The sequence below is a fragment of the Geotrypetes seraphini genome, chromosome 6 (genome assembly GCF_902459505.1).
Source record: "Geotrypetes seraphini chromosome 6, aGeoSer1.1, whole genome shotgun sequence".
NCBI lineage: Eukaryota > Metazoa > Chordata > Amphibia > Gymnophiona > Dermophiidae > Geotrypetes > Geotrypetes seraphini.
The window spans coordinates 240,572,709-240,597,101 of NC_047089.1; the positions used below are offsets into that span (position 1 = coordinate 240,572,709).

Here is a 24,393-nt window from a genome sequence, read left to right on the forward strand (position 1 = left end):
AGTGTATTTGCTTCTGTCCCTCCTGGCAGAGAAGGTAAAGCCATGGACAAATTCGGTAAGCGATTATACCAGAATGCTATGCTCGCTAACAGATCTGGTAATTATGCTTTTCATTTTTCTTTTTATCTCAAGCATCTCCTTACCACCATGGCTTCCTTTGAAAAGTACCTTCCTGAGCGGAAACGACAGGCTTTTCACCACTGTTCGTCTTCTCTCTTCCAGCTCCGTAAATTTATGGTAAGATCCATTTACGATACCTTCGAACTTACCTCCAGAGCGACGGCCATGTCTGTGGCCATGCGCCGCCTTGCCTGGCTGAGAGTATCCGAGCTTGATGTCAACCATCAAGATCGGTTGGCTAATGCTCCATGCCTGGGGGATGAGCTTTTTGGGGAATCCATGGACTCGACCACCCAGAAGCTCTCCGCCCATGAGACACGCTGGGATACTCTCCTCAAAACAAAAAAGAAGACTCCACCGGCACGGCCTTTCAGACAGCAGTCGGCCTACCAACGCCGTTATGTGGCTCGTCCCTTGCCATCAGTTCCCCAGCAACCTAGGCGTCAACGTCAACAACAACGACAGACTCCTAGACCACCGCAGCAACAACCTGTGAAGCCGCCTCCACAGCAGAAATCTACGCAGCCCTTTTGACTTAATTCTCCAGGGCATAGCCAGCGTCACCACATCTACCCACCTACCTCAACCTATAGGTGGCCGTCTCACTTTTTTCCTCAGCCGGTGGGAAGTTATCACTTCGGACCAATGGGTCCTCAACATCATTCGCCACGGCTACTCTCTCAACTTTCAGACACTTCCTACCCTAAGTCTGCCAAGAGAGTCTGCTTTGAACACTCCTCAGTCTTCTCTCCTTCTCCAGGAGGTTCAATCCCTCCTCCTTTTGAACGCCATAGAGGAAGTTCCTCTAGATCAAAAGGGCCAGGGATTCTACTCACGTTACTTTCTAGTCCCCAAAAAAACAGGAGATCTCAGGCCAATTCTAGATCTTCGAGATCTCAACAAATGCTTAGTCAAAGAAAAATTCAAGATGCTTTCTTTAGCCACTCTTTACCCTCTTCTCAATTAAAACGACTGGCTATGCTCCCTCGATCTCAAAGACGCATACACTCACATACCGGTCAATCTGACCTCCAGACAGTACCTCCGTTTCATGATCAATCACTGTCATTACCAATACAAGGTGCTGCCCTTCGGCCTTGCCTCCTCTCCAAGAGTGTTCACCAAATGTCTGATTGTGGTGGCGGCCTTTTTACGCTCTCACCACCTTCAGATCTTTCCTTACCTGGACGATTGGTTGATAAAGGCCAATTCATCTCAGACAGTACTCCTGGCCACCAACCAGACCATCCTGTTTCTCCAACTTCTGGGGTTCGAGATCAATCTACCCAAATCTCATCTCATCCCCACTCAGAGACTTCAATTCATTGGAGCGGTGTTAGACACAGTCCTCATGAGAGCGTTCCTGCCGTCCAACCGTCTTCAAACTCTTCAGTCTCTATGTCAGCAGGTGCTTCCACAATGTTCCATTTCTGCCAAGCAAATGATGATACTCTTGGGTCACATGGCCTCCACAGTTCATGTCACACCCTTCGCACGTCTTCACCTGCGCACTCCTCAATGGACCCTAGCTACCCAGTGGTCCCAAGCGACGGATCCCTGCTCACGACACATATCTGTGACATCGTCTCTTCGTCAGTCTCTACAATGGTGGTTGATATCCTCAAATCTCTCCAGAGGTCTTCTGTTCCATCTACCTCCTCATCAACTTGTCATCACCACCGACGCCTCCCCTTATGCCTGAGGAGCTCATTTGAACGAATTCCAAACTCAAGGACTTTGGACAGCCCAGGAAATGAAGCATCACATCAATTTCCTGGAACTCAGAGCGATGTTTTATGCCCTCAAGGCCTTCCAACATCTTCTCTTTCCTCAAGTCCTCCTGCTGTGCACAGACAATCAAGTTGCGATGTACTACATCAACAAGCAGGGGGGGACAGGCTCTCGCCTCTTGTGCCAGGAAGCCCAGAAGATTTGGGCTTGGGCACAGATCACCAACTTTTTCTGAAAGCTATCTACATTCAGGGAGAACAGAATTCTTTAGCAGACAAGCTCAGCAGAATTCTTCAGCCTCATGAGTGGACACTCGATCCTTTAACTCTACAGTCCATCTTCGCTCAGTGGGGCACTCCTCAGATAGACCTCTTTGCAGCTCCTCACAATCACCAGCTGCCCCTATTCTGCTCCAGACTCTACTCTCCTCACCGCCTGGCAGCAGATGCATTTCTCCTCGATTGGTCCAATCTGTTCCTGTACGCTTTCCCTCCTCTGCCTCTCATGTTGCGAACCTTGTTCAAGCTCAAGAGGGAAAGAGCCACCATGATTCTGATTGCTCCACGGTGGCCTAGGCAACATTGGTTCTCCCTTCTACTTCAACTCAGTGCCAGGGAGCCTTTTCTTCTTCCGCTGTTTCCTTCTCTGCTTACGCAACATCAGGAGACACTTCTGCATCCCAACCTTCCGTCTCTGCACCTGACAGCTTGGTTTCTCTCGGGCTGACTTCTCATAATACTTCTTTGTCTCAGCCCGTTCGTTCCATTCTGGATGCCTCCAGGAAACCGGCCACTCTGCAATGTTACCATCAGAAGTGGACACGATTTTCTTCCTGGTGTCTTCTTCATCAACATGATCCCACTTCCCTTGCTGTGGAGACTTTGTTGGATTATCTACTTTCTTTGTCTGACTCTGGCCTTAAGTCTACTTCCATCGCAGTCCACCTTAGTGCTATTGCTGCTTTTCATGAGCCAGTTCATGGAAAACTTCTCTCGGCTCATCCCTTGGTGTCCAGATTCATGCGGAGTCTTTTCAATGTGAAACCACCTCTTAAAGCCCCTCCTGTAATCTGGGATCTCAATGTGGTTCTTTCCGCCTTAATGAAGCCTCCATTTGAACCTTTAGCTACTACTCCTTTCAAGTTTCTCACTTGGATAGTACTTTTCCTTATTGCTCTTACCTCTGCCAGGAGGGTCAGTGAGCTACATGCACTAGTTGTAGATCCACCTTTTACGGTCTTTCGTCATTACACATCCAAAGTTTCTCCCGAAGGTTGTCTCTGAATTCCATCTCAACCAATCCATTGTTCTGCCTGTCTTCTTTCCGAAACCTCACTCTCATTCTGGAGAACAGGCTCTACATACTTTGGACTGTAAGAGGGCTCTAGCTTACTATTTAGAGCGTACTACGCCCCACAGATCAGCTCCCCAACTCTTTCTGTCCTTTGATCCGAATAAATTGGGACGTCCTGTTTCTAAACGTACGTTGTCTAACTGGCTGGCAGCGTGCATTTCATTCTGTTATGCTCAGACCGGACTGACACTGGAAGGTTCTGTCACGGCCCATAGAGTTCGAGCTATGGCAGCATCTGTAGCTTTCCTCCGTTCCACTCCTATTGAGGAAATCTGCAAGGCTGCTACTTGGTCCTCAGTTCATACTTTTACATCTCACTATTGTCTGGATGCTTTCTCCAGACGGGATGGACACTTCGGCCAATCTGTTTTGCAAAATTTGTTTTCCTAATGGCCAACCTTCCCTCCATCCCTCTTTTTGTTAGCTTGGAGGTCACCCATCAGTCAAGAATATGCTGCCTGCTTGTCCTGGGATAAAGCACAGTTACTTACCGTAACAGGTGTTATCCAGGGACAGCAGGCAGATATTCTTGCGTCCCACCCTCCTCCCCGGGTTGGCTTCTTAGCTGGCTTATACTAACTGGGGACCGCGCGCCTCTGTCGGGCGGGAAGGCACTCGCGCGTGCGGCCTACTAGAACTTTCCAAGTTCTTAGAGTGCAATCACTCTAAAATTGTCCGTACCGGGGCTCCGTCGGTGCCGTCACCCATCAGTCAAGAATATCTGCCTGCTGTCCCTGGATAACACCTGTTACGGTAAGTAACTGTGCTTTACTGTTTTGGGACCAGGATTTGCCACTATTGGAACAGGATACTGAACTTGATGAACCATCAGTCTGTCCCAGTATGACAATGCTTATGTTAAGTTGTTTCATCCTGTATTGCCTCAGGTGCATCTTAAATTGTAGGTTCTCCTGAGCTCTTATTTGGAAAGGTAAGGAATTAAATTTCAAATCAATTTATTGCCTGTAGCCCATGAACCCAAACTTCTATTTTTTGGCAAAATATAAGTATTAAGAAGAGCAATAACAGTAAAATTGAGAAACTGAGATTGTGGCCAAAATAATTTCACTTGCAAACAGGTCATCTGTCATAGTATTTGGAGAGATGATGCCTTATAAAATAAGTGCCAATATAGATTAATTAAGAATTCCAGGTAGCCAAGTGTCGGATAATAGTTTTGACTATATTATAACCTAACTACATTGTTGTTCCCTATACATGCTGTGATAAAATTTTTGGGGTTTTTTTCTTTTTTTTCCCAATTCTTTATTAATTTCAATACTTAAAATAAGTGTAACAATAAATACAACATTTTACGCTGAAATATCACACTTAATATTCTTGTAATATCCCCTAATCAATCACAATGTCCATACATAAAATATCTATTATCACCCCATATCAGTTATTCAAAATTACATCCCCTCGCCTCCCCCCACCCGGATGTGCAAATTTAAAGGGAAAAACACTATTTAAACGTCACAATATTTTGCTAATGGCTCCCAAATCTCCTGAAACCTCTTAAAATTCCCTTTCTGAATGGCCAATGTCCTTTCCATTTTATACATATGACACAATGAATTCCACCAAAAACTATAGTTAAGCCTTTTCCAATTCTTCCAATTGCTTGTAATTTGTTGTATGGTGACTCAAGTTCAAGTTTCAAGTTTATTTGTTATTTGATTAATCGCCTATCACAGTTACTAAGCGATGTACATAAAATATTAATATAGGGTAAACAAGAACAAAAATAAATAAAAAGATAAAATCTTTAAAAATAGACAAATTACAACAGGAAACATTAGGATGGAGGGGAAAGAAATACATTTTATGATAGAAAAGGAAGAACATTTAAGGGTAATATACAAAGGGGAAGGGAAAACAAATTAGTTTATTTGGAGTATAATACACAGTTGAACAAAATGGATTACTACTATAAAGAGCAATTGGCTTTTCAATTAAATATTGAAAGCGTCTTTAAAAAGAAAGCTCTTGAGTTGGCTTTTAAATTTATCAAAGTTTTTCTCCTGTCATTATTAGCAAAAGTCTGTTGTTCCTAGATGATATTTGGCTTTTAGCCCTCATAATCATGCCAAATAATATAGTATCATAGGATAAAAGTTTTACTAAATAAAAAACAAAAATACTAGTATGGGGCACCTCCTACATAACTATAGAGATGTATCTTTTGTAATCAATACTCACTACTTTGGAAAATGACATACTCTGTTGGATGATACATGTAACAATTGCTAAATATCAGTGTTTCAGTCTTTTGCTCTTTTATTTTCCTGTAGAGTATGCCCAGGTGATCAAGATGCTGGGGAATGGCCGATTGGAAGCAATGTGTTTTGATGGTGTAAAGAGGTTGTGTCATATTAGAGGAAAATTACGAAAAAAGGTGATTAGATTATTGAGATTTATATGTCTAGTTTTGTAGATCAAAATTTGGCTTTCCCTATCACCAGCAGCAGATGAATCCAGAGGAATGGGTTATGTCCATCCACCAGCAGGCAGAGATAGAGAGCACCGAGCTGTCTTCTGTGATATAGGATGGTATATTCCCTGGCCAAGAGAGGGGCAAGAGAGCAAAGATCACTGGAGCAAGCCAGTGTTAAGCTAGGTCTATCCCAGAGGATAGTCGGCCAGATTCAAAGGGAGAGAAGCATTTGTGTGAGGTTGTATCCCGTGAACATGGTGGTAATGTAATCTGCCGGAGCTTTTGGCTGAACACTGTCAGTGGTTTGTGCCTTTTTTTACAATGGGTCCATGCCTCCCCTCCCCCCCTCACACACACACAAGATTTCAGATGAGAGTGGAGGGATGTGGTCCTCTTGTTGTCCCCCCCATGCTGAATTTGGTGAGAATGGTGACCATGTGGGTGCCATTCTGCCTGCCAGACCTGTGTAGAGAGATGTGCTCCTCCAAAGCAGGTGGAGAAGAAGGTTGCTCCTCTCAAATGATTCATATGCCAAAGGTCTGGGGGTTGATTTGGCAGTAAACAGTGGAGTGAGTCCATCAGGCACTGGCAGAGCCAATGACTTGTTGGCACCAAGAGGTATCAACAAATAACTGAGGACTTGGGCTGGATTGGGACTTTTGGTTGGGAGGATTTGGGCAACTCATTGACTGGGTCCCTGAGACCGAACACCCTCCCCCATGCCCCCCACTCGCGTATCCCTGTTCTGCCTGAGCCATCTTACAAGGTTACCATCTTTGAGGGCCTCAGGAATTTCTTCTAAGACGTTTCTCTTACATAGAGCCCTCTCCCAGATGGTGTTGGCCTTGGACGGAATTCACCAGTGCAATTGACAGTTGAGCAGACTTTACCCCTTGCCTGCTGAACACTTGAACAGGTTCAGGTTTCAGGGTGAATGCTCCAGTTAATAGTACTAAGATGATACAACTTGCTATACACAGCCTTGGGTGAATCTCTTCATAATGGCGGTTAATACATCTCAGTAAATAAATTCAGTGCAAAGTGGCTCTGCTCTGAAGAATAGTGGTGGTGCAGCTCCTCAAGCAAGTCTTCACTTTCTTTGTACTTGGGTCCAGGCTTTGGTCTCTGAGGTTTACGTAGTCCATGCTTTGCTGTGCTTAGTGCAGCAGCTCTTCAAGCCTTTTTAGCAGATATCCTTTATGACTTGGTCCACATATTTTTAGTCAGTTGCCCTTTGTGGTTCCGGCTGTGGTAATGGGCAGCTGGTAACAGCCTCTAAGACACATTTGAGCAAGATCTTGTGCAACACTTGGTAGGGTCCCTGCTGCTGCAGCAGCCAGATCTCCTGATACTGGGCCCAGTAGTTATGAATAACCCTGATTCCTTTTAGCTTACAGCTTGACCTTTGAGAGAGAGTACTTGAGACAGGTTATTCACCTTTGGTCATCTCAACCCTGCTAGGCTCATAGACAATCTACATCCTTGATGTATGCCAGAATCTGGCAAGTCTTTGAGCAATGTCATTTGGGGCATGAGTTCTCACCCTGGGGAGCACAGGTGCCAGAGGTATTGGAGTTTTAGTAAAGGGGCTTGGAGTAGAGAATGACATGAGGACAAATGTTTCCCTGTCCCCAGAGGAACTCAATTTTCCCATCTCGTCCCTGTGAGTTTTGTAAGCTCTGCCTTAACCACACAAACCTCGAACACTTATGATTTTTAAAAGTGTTTGAGGCGTGTGCAGATGAGGACAGAGCTTGCTGGAATGGGTCAGGGACAGGAAAATAACTCGCTGGGATGGGGCAGGAAAATGATTTCCCATGGGGACGGGGGAAAATTTGTCCACGTGTCATGCTCTAGCTTGGAGCAGGGCTTGACCATCAGTTCTCTGAAGGCCCTGGTGTGGCCCCCTTATGTTTCCTCAGTAAGGTATAAGGGCTGTCTAGAAGCAAAAGCAGATAGCGTTATCCAGTTCTTGCGCACAGTAAAGCAGTTTTCAGCTTACAGTTATTTAAGACTGAACAAGAGTTTTTATAGAAACATATGCTCAATCACATGGAAGAGTAAAGGATCAAGCATAAGTCACCCAACTTATAGGAGCAGTAGTAGGCTATTTTAGCTCCCAAGAAAAGCAAGGTCAGTATAAAACATCAAGGCTTTACTACATCTTAATTATTATTGGAGTTTCTGTAAAATTTCGGAGCTTAAGCTTTAGACTTGACTACGTTTTTCCATTGCAGAGGAGTGATACTCAGCATGAGATTAAGTTTGTGCTGATGATAGTTAAAATCCCTATAGACAAGGGAACCAGGCAGACTGGGTGGACCAAATAGGCTTTATATGCCAACATTTTAAGATTCATCTGCATAAACTTTGTCCAAAAACTATGACCAGAGGACAACCATAGTATCTAATATTTCATTTTAAACATTTGTAATGTTCAAAATGATCAGTGTTTAGATCTGAGGATTTTACAAAGCAAAAACATGGAGTCCACCTTGTGAGATCTGTTAAGGTTATTTCAGAATCTTCATTTTCAATGATAGTGTCCTCCACCCTGCAGATTTAGTTTGAAGGACAGACTATTTCTGCCTCTGGTTTTATATAGGCCTTATTCAGAAGAATTCCTTTTCATCAGTATAGATCAGGAGTGTCAAACTTAATCACATAAGGGGCCGAAATCTTAAAAAAAGGCTGTAGATACTTGGGGGTCCTTTTATTAAGGTACACTAACTGATTTAGCGCAAACTAAATGCATACCTTAATAAAAAGACCCCTTGGTCTTAGCAAAAGTATAGGGTTACAACATCTCCAACCCCGCGCCGGCTCTGTGATATAAATAAAATACAGTCAAACCTCGGTTTACGAGTGCACCGGTTTGCGAGTGTTTTGCAAGACGAGCAAAACATTCGCAAAATCGGTGCCTCGGAAACCAAGTTTGACTCAGTTTACGAGCGCGCCCCCCCCCCGCTCACATCGTGTGTGTCCCCTACCCCCTCCATCCTACATCCCCCCCCCCCCCCCCGAGCACTGCAACGACATCACTTACCCCGATTGGGTACCAGCACCAATGCACAGGAGGTGCCGGTGCCCGAAGATCCTCCCTCTTCTGGCCTGGGCTGGGCTGGGCGATGCGACAGAGATCTTCCATGTGCTGGGCTGGACTGGGTTTTGAGCATTTGCGCATGCTCAAAGCCTTCTGGTCTCGCTCTCTCAGAGATTCTCAGATTCAGAATCTTGGAGAGAGCGAGACCAGAAGGCTTTGAGCATACCCAAATGCTCAAAGCCCAGTCCAGCCCAGCCCAGCACAGGGAAGAGGGAGGATCTCCGTCGCACCACCCAGCTCAGCCCAGGCCAGAAGAGGGAGGATCTTCGGGCACCGGCACCTTCTGTGCATTGGTGCTGGTGCCGGTGCCCAATTGGGGTAAGCAATGTCATTGCGGTGCTCAGGGGGGGATGTAGGATCGCGGGGGAGGAGGGGGTGGTGGGGGGATGCCAGTTCCCGGGGAGGTATGGAGCAGCATCGGTGGCCTCAGGGGGGAGGGGATGGAGCAGTGCCGGTAGCCTCGGTGGGAGGTGGGGTGGGGAGGAGGTGGAACGAATCAAAGCGGGTTTCCCTTACTTCCTATGGGGAAACTTGCTTTGATATACGAGCAGTTTGGTTTACGAGCATACTTCTGGAACGAATTATGCTCGTAAACCAAGGTTCCACTGTAAATAAAAAAGACTCTCTTTTAGGTCCTAGACAGGCATGGGAGTCAAATTTTGGATCAGGCAGAGGGTGTTGTGCATTATTATTCAATAATATAACTGCAGGGGCCTGGTAGCAAAGGAGTGTAGGGATGGGGATGAGGGCAGAGAAGGTTGAGAAGCATGCAGGCAGATGGGTGTTGAAATAATAAAATCTGTTCCCTGGAATGCATGAGACCTCTTGGACACACCATTATAATAAATGAATAGAAAATGGAATGTGTCTCTCTCTTTGTGGCCTCCTTGATCTCTCTCCTTCCCTTTAGGAAACCCCCAAAATAACTTTCCTCAGCTGCAGGTCTGCTTGGGACCTGACTTCAGGTTTATGCGGCATCATCTGTAGATTCACGCGGCCTGCAGAGGATCGCTGGTCGGCAGTAGTGATCCTAGCAGGCCGCTGTAGCCTCAGCTGCACATTCCCTCTGGCACGGCCCTGTACGTCAGAGGAGGGGCGGGACCACGCTAGAGGGAAAGGTGGCCTGCAAGGATCACTACTGCCAACCAGCGATCCTCTGCAGGCCGCGTGAACCTATAAATGATGCGGCGCTTGTACCGACGGGCCAGCTTGGGGGGAATTTGGCTGGCGGGCCAAATTTCAGTACCCTGTGGGCCAGATTTGGCCCGCAGGCCAGAATTTGACATGTCTGGTATAGATAATACAAGTTTCTGTATTTAAGTACTAGTGTACTTTTCTCAGACACTGTCTGATTGATTGAATTATTCTTTGAGCTAAAAATCAATTGAACATATTGCTAGTTGACTTTAATTAAAGCCTAATATTTTGACTTTCAGGTGTGGATAAATACATCTGATATTATATTGGTTGGGTTAAGAGATTACCAGGTGAGTGCTTACTTATTTAGCATATAAATTGTGATGTCTCCTCAATCTGTCTATAAACCATATAAAGAAGTGAAGAAAATGGAAGATAATTCCTTTCTAGACATAATATTTGTTATCCCAGGACAAGCAGGCAGCATATTCTTAACTGGTGGGTGACGGCACCGACGGAGCCCCGGTACGGACAATTTTAGAGTGATTGCACTCTAAGAACTTAGAAAGTTATAGTCTGTCCACACCGCGCGAGTGCCTTCCCGCCCGACGGAGATGCGCGGTCCCCAGTTTCTTAGTTTCCGCGGAGCTAAGACACATTTTTTTTAACGGCCGTTGAAAATCTTTTTTGTCGCCTTCCCACTCGCGCGTTTTTCATGGAAATTTACTTCCTTTCTAATTTCTTTCTTCTTTAAAAACTTAAAAAATAAATAAATAACAATTTTTCTTTCTTTTTTTCGGTCGGCCCCAGCGGGGCCTGTTGGCATCATCGAAGCCTCAGCCTTCGATTTTGCTACCGCCGTTTTTCCCTTCATGCCCCCTCAGTCGGGTTTTAAGAAGTGTCAGCGGTATGCTCGCCCTATTTCCCTGACCGACCCTCACAATTGGTGCCTCCAGTGTTTGGGTCCGGACCATAGGGCTTCCTCGTGCACCCGTTGCGCTTCTCTCCAAAAACGCACCTTGAAGAATCGACAACTTCAACAGAAACTCCTCTTCGGTGCCGGGAAGGAGGGTCCCTCGACATCGACCCCGCAAGAAGTTTCTTCAGTGTCGCATCCCCCAGGTAAGCCGGCTAAGAAGCCTTCCCCTACCCTGGTGGGGCAGCCGGTCGATTCCGCAGTGAGTCAAGTCCTGCAGACCGCGCGGCATCCTCGTAAACGCTCCACTCATATTGAAGTGAGTGCCTCGTCATCGGCCTCCTCATCTCCAGGGCGTCGAGCGGCACCACAGATACCGAAGAAAAAGAAAGCGGTACCGCTGCCTTCCTTGGACGACCGCATCGCGGCTATCCTCCAAGTCCAACTTAAGGAGCAGTTACAACAACTCCTCCCTGCTCTTTTGCAACCGAACCTTCCAGTACCTGTTCAGTCTGAGCCACCGGTGCCGATTGTTGCTTAGCCTATATTATCGGCGTCGACGTTATCGGCACCGGTACATTCCGCTTCCTCGGTGTCCATGCCAATACTGTTGGCGGAACCGAAAGCCTTGCACTGTACCGTTCAGTCGGTCTCCAAGCCGGTACCACTTTCGGAGCACCCTTCACGCCACACTTCTCATACTTCCCCGGGCACCATATCGATGCGGTCAGGCAAGTTGGTGCACAAATCCCTACATGATGATACTTCCACTCCTGTTTCCCGAGGTCGACTACCACCGGTGCACGACCCTAACCTGTGGGATGATTCAGAATAACCTCTTGATACCGATGCTGAGGTTTCTTCTGATGAGGATGACCCCTCTGTTCAGGAGTCTGGCAATAAGCCTGATCAGACTTCCTTTACAAAATTCTTACGGGAGATGTCCAGAGACACTATCTATTCCTTTGGAGTCAGACTCTAAAAAGTCCAAGGCATTTCTTGATGCCCTGGATTTTGACCAGCCTCCAAAAGAATTTCTCAAATTGCCCCTCCATGACATACTGAGGGAGACTTTTTACAAAAACCTGGAGACTCCTTTAACCATTACTGGAGCTCCCTGTAAGCTTGACACTCTTTATAAAGTTATTCCGATTCCCGGGTTTGACAAGCCTCAGCTCCCGCATGAGTCCCTGCTTGTGGAATCTACCCTAAAGAAAGCTGCGGGCGCCAGTGTATACGCCTCTGTCCCTCCTGGCAGAGAGGGTAAGACCATGGATCGATTTGGCAAGCGGTTGTATCAGAATGCTATGCTGGCCAATCGTTCAGGTAACTATGCTTTTCACTTTTCTTTCTATCTGAAGCATTTAATCCAGCAGCTTTCTACTCTTCAACGGTATTTACCTGAACGTAAAATCCCTTTATTTCAACAGTATACTTCCAGTCTGTTACAACTTCGGAAGTTCCTAGTCCGTTTGATCTATGACACCTTCAAGCTGACCTCCAGGGTACTGCAATGGCTGTTGCCATGTGGCATTTAGCTTGGCTTAGGGTCTCAGAGCTAGATGTTAACCATCAAGACCGTCTCGCTAATGCTCCTTGCCTGGGTGTTGAGTTGTTTGGAGAATCTCTTGATACCACCACTCAAAAATTATCCGCTCATGAGACCAGGTGGGATACTTTATTGAAAAACAAAAAGAAACCTCCACCTACTCGCCCTTTTCGACAGCAGTCTTCTTATTAGAGACGCTATTCTGCTCGTCCTCTCCAGCAGCCTCATAACCAACCTTGTCTGCCGCGTCAGCAGCAGCAGCAACAGGTTCACCAACAGCAGACAGTGAAACCTTCTGTTCCGCCTAAAGCTGCTCAGCTCTTTTGACTTACTTCTCCAGGACATAGCCAGTCTTCTCCCTTCATCCCCTCTGCCTCAGCCTATCGGGGGACGTCTTCAGTTTTTTCTCAACCGTTGGCAACTCATCACTTCAGACCAGTGGGTTCTCTCCATTATTCGTCACGGTTACTCTCTCAATTTTCAGACTCTTCCACCCGACAGTCCTCCAAAAGGGTTTTCTTTGAACACATCTCAGTCCTCCCTACTGCTTCAGAAGGTACAATCTCTTCTTCTGAACGCGATAGAGGAAGTTCCTCTAGATCAGAGGGGGCAGGGATTTTCTGGTCCCCAAAAAGACCGGAGATCTCAGACCCATCTTAGATCTCAGGGCACTTAACAAGTGTTTAGTCAAGGAGAAATTCAGAATGCTCTCTCTTGCCACACTTTACCCTCTTCTCACTCAGGGCGACTGGCTATGCTCCCTAGATCTCAAAGAGGCCTACACTCACATCCCTATCCATCTGACTTCCAGGCAGTATCTCAGATTTCAGATCCATCACTGTCATTATCAATATAAGGTGCTACCCTTCGGCCTAGCCTCGTCTCCCAGGGTATTCACAAAGTGTCTCATAGTGGTGGCTGCCTTTCTGAGATCTCACAGTCTCCAGGTTTTTCCTTACCTGGACGACTGGTTAATCAAGGCTCCTTCATCTCTGCAAGTGGTTCAAGCCACAAACCAGACCATCTCGTTCCTTCACATTCTGGGTTTCGAGATCAATTACCCGAAGTTGCATCTCATTCAACGACTTCAATTCATTGGAGCAGTCCTGGACACCAATCTCATGAGGGCATTTCTTCCCTCCGACCGTCTTCAGACCCTGCTCCACATCTGTCATCATGTGTACCTTCAACACACCATTTCTGCCAGACAGCTGATGATTCTTTTGGGGCACATGGCCTCTACAGTTCATGTTACGCCCCTCGCCCGTCTCCATCTAAGTACCCCTCATTGGACCCTGACCACTCAATGGTCACAGGCGACGGATCCAATTTCACGACGCATATCTGTGACATCGTCTCTTCGGCAATCTCTGCATTGGTGGTTGAACTCCTCCAATCTTTCCAGAGGTCCTCTTTTCCATCTGCCTTCTCATCACATGATCATCACCACGGATGCTTCCCCGTATGCCTGGGGAGCACACATGGACCATCTCCGCACTCAGGGTCTTTGGACGGTCCAGGAGCGTCAGCATCACATCAATTTCCTGGAACTCAGGGCGATGTTTTATGCTCTCAAAGCATTTCAGCATCTTCTCTGTCCCCAGGTTCTTCTGTGCACAGACAATCAGGTGGCCATGTACTACATCAACAAGCAAGGAGGGACGGGCTCTCTTCTGTTGTCAGGAGGCTCAGAAGATTTGGTCTTGGGCGACAGCTCGCAATCTGTTCCTAAAGGCTGTCTATATTCAAGGCGAGCAGAATTCATTAGCAGACAACCTCAGCAGAATTCTTCAGCCTCACGAATGGACCCTCGATCCTTCAAGTTTCAAGTTTTATTTAAATTTGATGGTTCGCTTAATATTTCTAAGCGAATTACATAAAATATACAATTGAGGTAAAAACATTAAAAATATTAATAAAATTTCTACAATAAATAACACGGGGCAATTTCAAACTGACAATACTGACAAATACTACAAAACAGGAGTGAATTGGAGAGAACGTGAGGGAAAAAGTTACAAAATTTTGATTCCTAGTGCGGAGAAAATGAAGGTTGACGGGGGGAGGGTAAAAACATTAGGATTTGGGTATAAGAAACTGGAATTAAAATTTACATGGAAGGATGAGAATTTAGAGGTTAAATGCAGCTTTAAAGAGGAATGTTTTTAAATTATTTCCATTCTCCAGTCCATCTTTGCTCAGTGGGGCACTCCTCAGGTGGACCTCTTTGCAGCTCCTCACAACCATCAACTGCCCCGTTTTGTTCCAGACTCTACTCCCCTCATCGTTTGGCAGCAGATGCGTTTCTCCTCAATTGGACGGATCAGTTTCTTTATGCCTTTCCTCCTCTGCCTCTCATGTTACGGACTCTATTCAAACTCCAGAGGGAGCAAGCCACCATGATTCTCATAGCTCCTCGGTAGCCCAGGCAACATTGGTTCTTCCTTCTTCTTCAACTTAGTTCCAGGGAGCCCATACTTCTACCAGTGTTTCCTACTGTGCTTACTCAGCATCAACAATCCCTTCTACATCCCAACCTGCAATCTCTCCACCTGACAGCTTGGTTTCTCTCGGGCTGAACTCGGCTCAAATATATCTTTCTCAGCCTGTTCGCCAGATTCTTGATGCCTCCAGGAAGCCCACCACTCTCCGGTGTTATCAGCAGAAGTGGACTCGGTTTTCTTCCTGGTGTCTGCTTCATCATCATCATAATCCAACTTCGTTAGCAGTAGAACTAGTGTTGGATTATCTACTCTCTTTGTCTGACTCTGGTCTCAAGTCTACCTCCATCAGAGTCCACCTCAGTGCAATTACTGCTTTTCATGAACCAGTTCATGGAAAACCTCTCACTGCTCATCCTTTGGTTTCCAGATTTATGCGAGGCCTTTTCAATGTGAAATCACTTCATAAACCTCCTCCTGTTATCTGGGACCTTAATGTGGTCCTCTCTTTTCTTATTAAGCCTCCATTTGAACCATTGGCCACAGCTCATCTCAAATTTCTCACTTGGAAAGTGGTCTTCCTTATAGCTCTCACCGCTGCACTAGTGGCTGACCCACCTTTCACTGTTTTTCACCATGACAAGGTGGTTCTTCGTACTCATCCTAAGTTCCTACCTAAAGTGGTCTCTGCCTTTCACCTTAATCAGTCCATTATTTTGCCTGTGTTCTTCCTTAAACCTCATTCGACGACTGGTTGATCAAAGCGTCCTCTCGCCATGAAGTTCTGCGAGCGACGAATCAAACCATCTTGCTCCTTCAGAGCCTCGGCTTCGAGGTGAACTTCCCCAAGTCTCAGCTCTGCCCGTCCCAGTCTCTAGAATTCATCGGAGCGGTCCTGGACACGGCTCGTCTCCACTCCTTGCCTCGGCCTCGCCAGGAGGCCCTTGTTTGCTTATGCCGAAGAGTGGCCCACCTGTCCTCAGCCCCGGCTCGGCTCATGATGGTCCTCCTAGGTCACATGGCCTCCACGGTTCACGTGACTCCTTTTGCCAGACTTCAACTCCGCTTTCCTCAATGGACTCTAGCATCCCAGTGGAACCAGGATCGGGATCCTGTCTCAACTCATTGTCATGACTCCTTTGTTGAAGCAGTCTCTCTGTTGGTGGATGCTTTCTTCCAATCTTTCCAGAGGTTTTCTGTTTCATGCTCCTCCTCTGCAGAAGGTCCTCATGACGGATTCGTCGACCTTTGCTTGGGGGGCTCATCTGGACGGTCTTCACACTCAGGGTCTTTGGTCCAGTGCCGACCGCCATTGACACATCAATCTGCTGGAGCTTCGAGCGATTTTCCTCACCCTGAAAGCTTTTTGTCACCTGCTTCGCGACCGAGTAGTGCTGGTCTGCACGGACAACCAGGTCGCCATGTATTATATTAACAAACAGGAGGGAACGGGGTCCCGGTCCCTATGCCAGGAGGCGATGCGGCTCTGTGATTAGGTCTTCCACAGCAACATTTTCCTTTGAGCGGTCTACATTCAGGGCAAGCACAATTGTCTGGCGGAGAAGTTGAGTCGTTTCTGCAGCCGCACGAATGGCCCATCCATTCCTTGACCCTGCGTCAGGTGTTTGCTCATTGGGGGACTCCAGATGTCGATCTGTTTGTGTCCCCCCTCAATCACAAGTTGCCCTGCTTCTGCTCCAGGGTTTACACACCTCTCAGACTCGAAGCGGATGCTTTCCTGCTAGATTGGACGAACCTGTTTCTATATGCGTTCCCTCCATTCCCTCTGATTCTGAAGACTCTCGTCAGGCTCAAGTCCACGCGTGCCACCATGATTCTGACAGCTCCTCAGTGTAGAGAAAATGCTGCCTGCTTGTCCTGGGATAAAGCACAGTTACTTACCGTAACAGGTGTTATCCAGGGACAGCAGGCAGATATTCTCGCAACCCACCCACCTCCCCGTGGTTGGCTTCTTTGCTTGCTATCTGAACTAAGGACACGCTGAGGAAACGCATGCCCTAGGCAGGGCGGGAGGGGCATGCACGCATACGCGGGCCAATCACAAGCCTGAAGGTCTTCGAGCAAGTCTGCTTGCGAAAACGTCCGCTAGGCGGCTCCGTCGGTGACGTCACCCACATGTAGAGAATATCTGCCTGCTGTCCCTGGATAACACCTGTTACGGTAAGTAACTGTGCTTTCTAAGCGGACCATTTCTAACTGGTTGGCCGCTTGTATCTCTTTCTGTTGCGCTCAGGCTGGTCTCTTCCTGCCGGGTCGAGTCACAGGCCACAAGGTCAGAGTGATGGCGGCGTCTGTTGCTTTCCTCCACTCGACTCCGATTGAGGAAATCTGTAAGGCTGCCACTTGGTCCTACTGTCTGGATGCTTTTTCCAGGCGTGATGGCCATTTCTGCCAGCCAGTTTTGCAAAATCTGTTCTCCTAAATTGCCAACTCTCCCTCCATCCCATTCTGGTTAGCTTGGAGGTCTCCCACATGTTGAGAATATGCTGCCCTCTTGTCCTGGGATAAAGCACAGTTGCTTACCGTAACAGGTGTTATCCAGGGACAGCAGGCAGATATTCTTGCAACCCACCCACCTTCCTGTAGTTGGCTTGTTTGCTAGCTATCTGAACTGAAGCCATGCTGAAGAGACGCATGCCCTAGACCGGGCGGGAAGAGCACGCGTGCATGCGCAGGCCAATCGCAAGCTTGAAGGTCTTCAAGCAAGTCACTTGCGAAAACGTCCGCTAGGGGGCTCCGACGGTGACGTCACCCACATGTTGAGAATATCTGCCTGCTGTCCCTGGATAACACCTGTTACGGTAAGTAACTGTGCTATTTCCTCAGATTACTCCGGAGCCTATCACCTCTTAACTTCATCCTATGCCTTCTCATTGCAGAGTTTCCTTTCAAATGAAAGAGACTCGACTCATGCACATTTATATTATGTAGGTATTTAAACAACTCTTATCATATTTCCCCTTTCCTCCAAAGTATACAGATTGAGATCTTTAAGTCTGTCCCCATAAGCCTTATCACGAAGACCACACACCATTATAGTAGCCTTCCTTGGACCGACTCCATCCTTTTAAGAATTGCCACTGCTGGGTCAGACCAGTGGTCCATCATGCCCAGCAGTCTGCCCACACAGTGGCCCTCTGGTCAAAGACCAGCACCCTAACTAAGACTAGCCCTACCTGCGTTCCAGTTTTCTACCATTCTCTGGTGAAGAAGAACTTCCTTATGTTTGTACGGAATCTATCCCCTTTCAGTTTTAGAGAGTGTACCTTCTCATTCTCCCTACCTTGGAGAGGATGAACAACCTGTCCTTATCTACTAAGTCTATTCCCTTCAGTACCTTGAATGTTTCGATCATGTCCCCTCTCAATCTCCTCTGTTCAAGGGAGAAGAGGCCCAGTTTCTCTAATCTTTCGCTGTACGGCAACTCCTCCAGCCCCTTAACCATGTTAGTCGCTCTTCTCTGGACCCTTTCGAGTAGTACCGTGTCCTTCTTCATGTACGGCAACCAGTACTGGACGCAGTACTCCAGGTGAAGGCACACCATGGCCCGGTTCAGCGGCATGATAACCTGAGATCTGTTCATGATCCTCCTTCTTTATCATTCCTAGCATTCTGTTCGCCCTTTTCGCTGCCGCTGCACATTGTGTGGACAGCTTCATCGACTTGTCGATCAGAACTCTTAAGTCTCTTTCCTGGGAGGTCTCTCCAAGTACCGCCGCGGACATCCTACATAAGAACTGCCACTGCTGGGTCCATCGTGCCCAGCAGTCCGTTCACGCGGCAGCCCCCTGGTCAAAGACCAGCGCCCCAACTGAGACCAGCCCTACCTTCATACATTCTGATTTAGTACGAACCTGTCCAACTTTGTCTTAAATCCCTAGGTGTTCTCCCCTATGACAGACTCCGGAAGAGCATTCCAGTTTTCTACCACTCTCTGGGTGAAAAAGAACTTCCTTACATTCGTACGGAATCTATCCCCTTTCAATTTTAGAGAGTGCCCTGTATTCGTGCATGAGGTTTTTGTTACCTACATGCATCACTTTACACTTATCCACGTTGAACCTCATCTGCCATGTTGATGCCCATTCCTCAAGTCTGATTGTCATGTTGCAGATCTTTGCAATCCTCCTGTGTCCTCACTACTCTGAATAACTTCGTATCGTCTGCAAATTTAATCACCTCACTTGCCGTACCAACTCCATCCTTTTTATATCTTATTCTTATAACATTCTTAGTCTTGTAAACCATCCTTTTTTAATAATTTCTAGCATCTTGTTTGCTTTTTTTGGCCACTGCCACACATTGGACGGAAGGTTTCAGCGTATTTTCTATAATGACACCTAGATCTTTTTCTTGGGAACTAACCCCTAAGGTGGACCTTAGCATCTGGTAACTGATTTGGGTTATTCTTCCCAATATGCATCACTGTATTTACATTTATCAATATTAAGTTTCATCTGCTATTTGGATGCCCAGTCTCCCAATTTCCTAAGGTATGCCTGCAGTTTTTCGAAATCTACATGTGTTTTAACAACTTTAGACAGTTTAGTGTCATTTGCAAATTTAATCACCTCATTCATCGTTCTAATTTCCAGATCATTTATAAATAAGTTAAATAGCACATATTCCAATACAGATCCTTGCAGCACTCCACTATTTACCCTCTTCTATTGAGAAAAATGACCATTTAAACTTACCCTCTGTTATCTATCAGATAACCAATTCCTTTTTTTTATTTATTCTTTATTAAATTTTCAGTTCTTATAAAAGTGCAATATAACATACTTGTCATAAATCTGAGAATTAAGCACTTATAAACAATCAGAAACAGTTCATCAACCCTTAACAAAAAACCCCATCCCTTCCCCCCAGAAAAAAATCATAGATCAGAAGATAATTTAAACATATACCTCCCCCCCGGATGTGCAATTATTACATCAAACAAAATTAAAACTATAATAATCTTACAAAAAACGCCAATGGGCCCCAAATTAATTTAAAAATTTTTGTGTTCCCTGACAAATCAGCATTTGATTTTTTTCATATTTATACAATAAACATAAATTTGCCCACCAGAATGTAAAGCTAAGACGATCCCAATTTTTCCAGTTGCGCATAATCAATTGTACAGCTGTATCCGTCATAACTAAGAAGAGTCACCTTTTATATTTATCTAACCAATTCCTAATCCATAACTGAACATTGCATCCTATCCAATGACTCTAATTTTCTCAGGAACCTCTCATGCGGATCTTGTCAAAAGCTTTCTGAAAATCTAGATTCACTACATCAACTGACTCGTCTTTATCCACACCTTAAAAGAAGTCAAGCAAATTGGTGAGGCAAGATCTCCCTTGGCTGAACCCATGCTAACTCTGTCCCATTAAATCATGTTTGTCTACAGATTCCACAATTTAATTTTTTTTATAATTGTTTACACTGTTTTGCAAGGCATTGAAGTCAGACTTACTGGTTTGTAATTTCCCGGATCTCTCCTGGAATCCTTTTTAAAATTCAGCATAATATCGGCCACCATCAATCTTCAGGTACTACAGACGATGTTAGCGACAGGTTTACAGATCGCTAACGTCAGCAATTTCATATTTGAGTTCTTTCAATACCCTGGTATGTATATGTGGGGGAGGGGGGAATGAGTAAGAATAGTAAATTTGTCAATGTGGAGCAGTTCATTGAGATGCATTCTTTGTGCTAGGATAACAAAGCTGACGTCATTCTAAAATACAATGCAGATGAAGCCAGAAGCCTAAAAGCCTATGGAGAACTTCCAGAACATGGTAAGAATAAGATCTGGATAAGATCTTAATAAGATCTGGGTTCCAGTGACCAGAAAGCATTTTCAACTTTACACTGTAATTTCTTTATAGCTAAAATCAATGAAACGGACACATTTGGCCCTGGTGATGACGATGAAATCCAGTTTGATGATATTGGGGATGATGATGAAGATATTGATGATGTAAGTAGGATTCACATGAGTACTTTCTCTAGATATCCGAGTAACCAAATTTCTTTTTTTTTTTTTTTTTTTAATTCTTAATTCAATTTTAAAAACTTACATTAAGTGTAACAGCATATATAACATTTTAAATTTAGATGCAACACTTAATATTCTTGTTAAAATCCATATCAGAATTCATCCCCCCTAACCAATAACATTCTTTAAATTCAAGAAAACATACAATAATTCCCATTCCTATATACCTTACTTTAATAATCAAACCAAAATACCCTTCCCCCCCTCCCCCCACCTTGGACATGCATATTTAAGGGGAAAAATAATGTTCAATCATTACAATGTTTTGTTAATAGCTTCCAAATATCCTGAAATTTTCTAAAATTCCCTTGCTGTGTGGCTATTGTCCTTTCCATTTTATAAATGTGACATAAAGAGTTCCACCAGAAACTGTAATTCAATTATTCGTAATCTGTTGTATGGCAATCCCTGTCATAATAAGTAAAAGTCTGCTATTATTAGATGATATTTGGCTCTTAGCCCTCATTGACATGCCAAACAGTACAGTATCATATGATAATGCCACCGGATTTTCCAACAAACAATTTATTTGACCCCCATATTGATTTCCAAAAAGCAAGAATCAATGGACAATAGAATAACAAATGATCTAATGTCCCAGCTTCGAGATGACAGTGCCAGCATCTATTTGACTTAGAGCTATTTAACTTCTGTAAACAAACCGAGGTCCAAGATGCTCTATGTAAAAGAATAAAACAAGTTTGTCTCATAGATGCAGACACCGTACACCTCATCCTCCAAGCCCAAATTCGTGGCCATTGAGACGCAGTAATTTGGTGCTTAATGTCAATGCTCCAAATGTCCCTTAGACCTGTTTTCAGTTTCTTATTTAAAAATCCAGATATTAATTTATGCCACTGAGCAGCCTGGTGTCCCAGGAAATCCACCTGAAAACATAAGAACGGCAGACTATACTGACTACTAAACCAAATTTCTTTTAAAATGAGTTGGACTATAACTGGATCCCAGCTGGTTTAGTCTTTGCACTTGTCACAAATGTATTGAGATAGTGGCCAGCTCCTTATGTGACATTGCCTGCCAATCTGCTCAACAGTCATCTCTGGTTCTTTACTAGTATTTCAGTGTATTTTTTTCTCTAGATCTGTGAAAGGGAGGAGTAGTCGAAACATACTTGGAGGAGATGAATGTGGAAATTGCGAGAGTGAATCTTAAACACTAGTTTCCCCACATTTCGACCTTTCTTCTGTCGCTTCTTTTTGTATTAGTCCTCCAAGTTTAAATTCCATTGTACAGTAGTCTCCCGAAATTTGTGGGGGTTCCGTTCCAGGAGCACACGCAAATTTTGAAAAACCGCAAATGTGGTTTAGGAGCGGATTGGCTGCAGGGGTGGCGGCAGGTGCTGAAAAAAAGGCTGATGTCCTGCGGGATCGTTCTTAGTATTTTCTGACCGCTTCTTCCAGGAACTAAAGTCAAGCTACACCAATCAGGAGCTGCTTTGACACGCTATCTGGCACGTCAAAGCAGCTCCTGATTGATGTAGCCTGACTTTAGTTCCCAGAAGAGGCGGTCAGAAAATACCACGAATGACTGAATTTGCGGAGGTTACTGTAGTGCTGGCCTCTTGTTTCTTCCTTTGTTGGGCCATGTCAGGCATTACCACCCTACTGTCTGTCTTGTACTTAATCCAACTTGGAGACCATTTCCCATAGCTTACAACCAAGCTAAGTGACAAAGGTTGGGCAGAATTTTCAATTTTATGTTCATGAAGATTCCAGAAGAAAATTAAGGGGTGCTGCTGGGGAACCCACTGTTGAGTTTTGTTAATGCAGAATGGCTCCTCCTTTATTTTAAAACTGCAGGTTAATTTTTTCTTTAGTTCAATGAATTAAGTCATGAGAAGAGGGAAGGGTAGAAAATGACTATACATGGCTTTATTTTGTGCCTCCCACCTAAGAGAGGATGGTTTTATTTAGAATTACAAACTAAGGCAGGATGTGCTTCAATACCAGAATTATCCGCTTGCTGAATATGCCAACATCGACCAAATCAATAGTAGTTTCTTCTAGATATTCTTATTGCTCATATAAGCATAGTAGTTGCCAAGTGAAGCTTTAATTTGATGGATTTATTTTTTTATTTATACAAAATCTACTTTAAACTTGGTCTAATATTTTCTTTACAGATCTAACTTGAGTGAAGAATTGATTCCATTCCAGTTTCACAACAATTATTCTACAACATATTGAGTGAACTCTTCTCACTGAAGGCAAACTTTGTGCCCAATAAAATGGTTTTCAATATTTTGTTTTAATGTATTTATACTTTTGTGTAGAAGCTGGAATTGATAGATTGTCTAGAAATTGAAAGCATCAAACGTATTGTCTTCTGGACTGTTTTTAATTTACAGTTTACACATATGGGTGTAACAGACATAACTACATTTGTTGTAAAACATTTATTAAGATATCATTTCATCCCTACAATTTCTGTAGACTGTTTTAAAATAAATTTGAGTTTTTCTGGTAATTATGGATATTTGATTCAAATATTTTGTTCAGGACTATGTCCCATCCTTAGATAAGTCTCTAGGAATTCTTTCCCTTACCTAGTTCATAGAGATTGATAATCCAGACTGCAAGAATTTGCAGTTAAATTAGTAATATATTGTGTTTTCATGTTTAGTAGTAAGGGATATTTTTCTACAATTTTTTGATATAAAACACGCATTGTTTCAAAAAGATTGCATGTCTTGCCACCAAGATGGCAAGATTTCCAATTAGTAGCAATGGTGTGTAAATTCATATTGCTGTTATTCTGTGCAGATAGAGTAATTGCAGATGTTCGACACTGGGTGGTGCTCAGATTACTGACTATTACATTCATGCGCTCAACACTTGTTGCTGTTTGTTGAAAACAAAAGTGCAGAACACCGATTTAAAAAGAAATAGCTAACTATCTTATGATGTGTTGAGTGTATATCTTGAATTTTTTTTTTTTTTTTACATTATGGGAAAAGCTCCTATGTGAACAGCAGTTTTACAGTATGCCATCAAGAACTTTCACACTGTGTTAAACTAGCAAGAAAAATTGTATTTACTGTGGAAATAATTCTGTATTATATTTCATATAGGTATGTTGGAATTGGATAATGATGGTGCATTCTCCAATCCAGAGGCCGCCTTTAACGTACAAATTAGGTCCTTGTAGCTTGACAGAAAGATCTCATAATAAAAAGAGAGGGAGTAATGCTTCTATATTTTTGGTGCTCAAATGCCAAATCTGATTACCTTTTTTTCCATGTCTTCTGTTTGCAATTTCTCTAGTATCCGTGTAATATTCAGAGGCATTATTGAGAAGTTCTGTTCTGTTTTTTGGATATCTGAGGTAGATCTGATGAGGGAAGTGTACATTAAAGATAATGTCCATTTTTATGCTAATACATTTTAAACGCATCATCCTCCTGGTGTGAAAGTAACTCAAATGAACTATGTGGTACGATTTGGGAAAAGGATGTGTAAATTTATAAGTTACGCTATGTAAAAGTGAGGAAAACAGCTAAAATTCAT

At 44.4% G+C, this 24,393-nt stretch overlaps 1 protein-coding gene across 1 annotated transcript in view; it reads left to right on the plus strand.

The window, feature by feature from the left end:
• Positions 1–23,232, plus strand: part of EIF1AX (eukaryotic translation initiation factor 1A X-linked) — a 42,559-nt gene extending 19,327 nt beyond the window's left edge. The window contains exons 3-7 of the mRNA XM_033948662.1: positions 5,502–5,605; positions 10,184–10,234; positions 20,525–20,606; positions 20,697–20,788; positions 23,010–23,232. Of these exons, the coding sequence (XP_033804553.1) occupies positions 5,502–5,605; positions 10,184–10,234; positions 20,525–20,606; positions 20,697–20,788; positions 23,010–23,015 (335 nt within the window). The 3' untranslated portion in view covers positions 23,016–23,232. The remainder of the gene's footprint in view (positions 1–5,501; positions 5,606–10,183; positions 10,235–20,524; positions 20,607–20,696; positions 20,789–23,009) is intronic.
• The last annotated feature ends 1,161 nt before the right edge of the window (positions 23,233–24,393 follow it).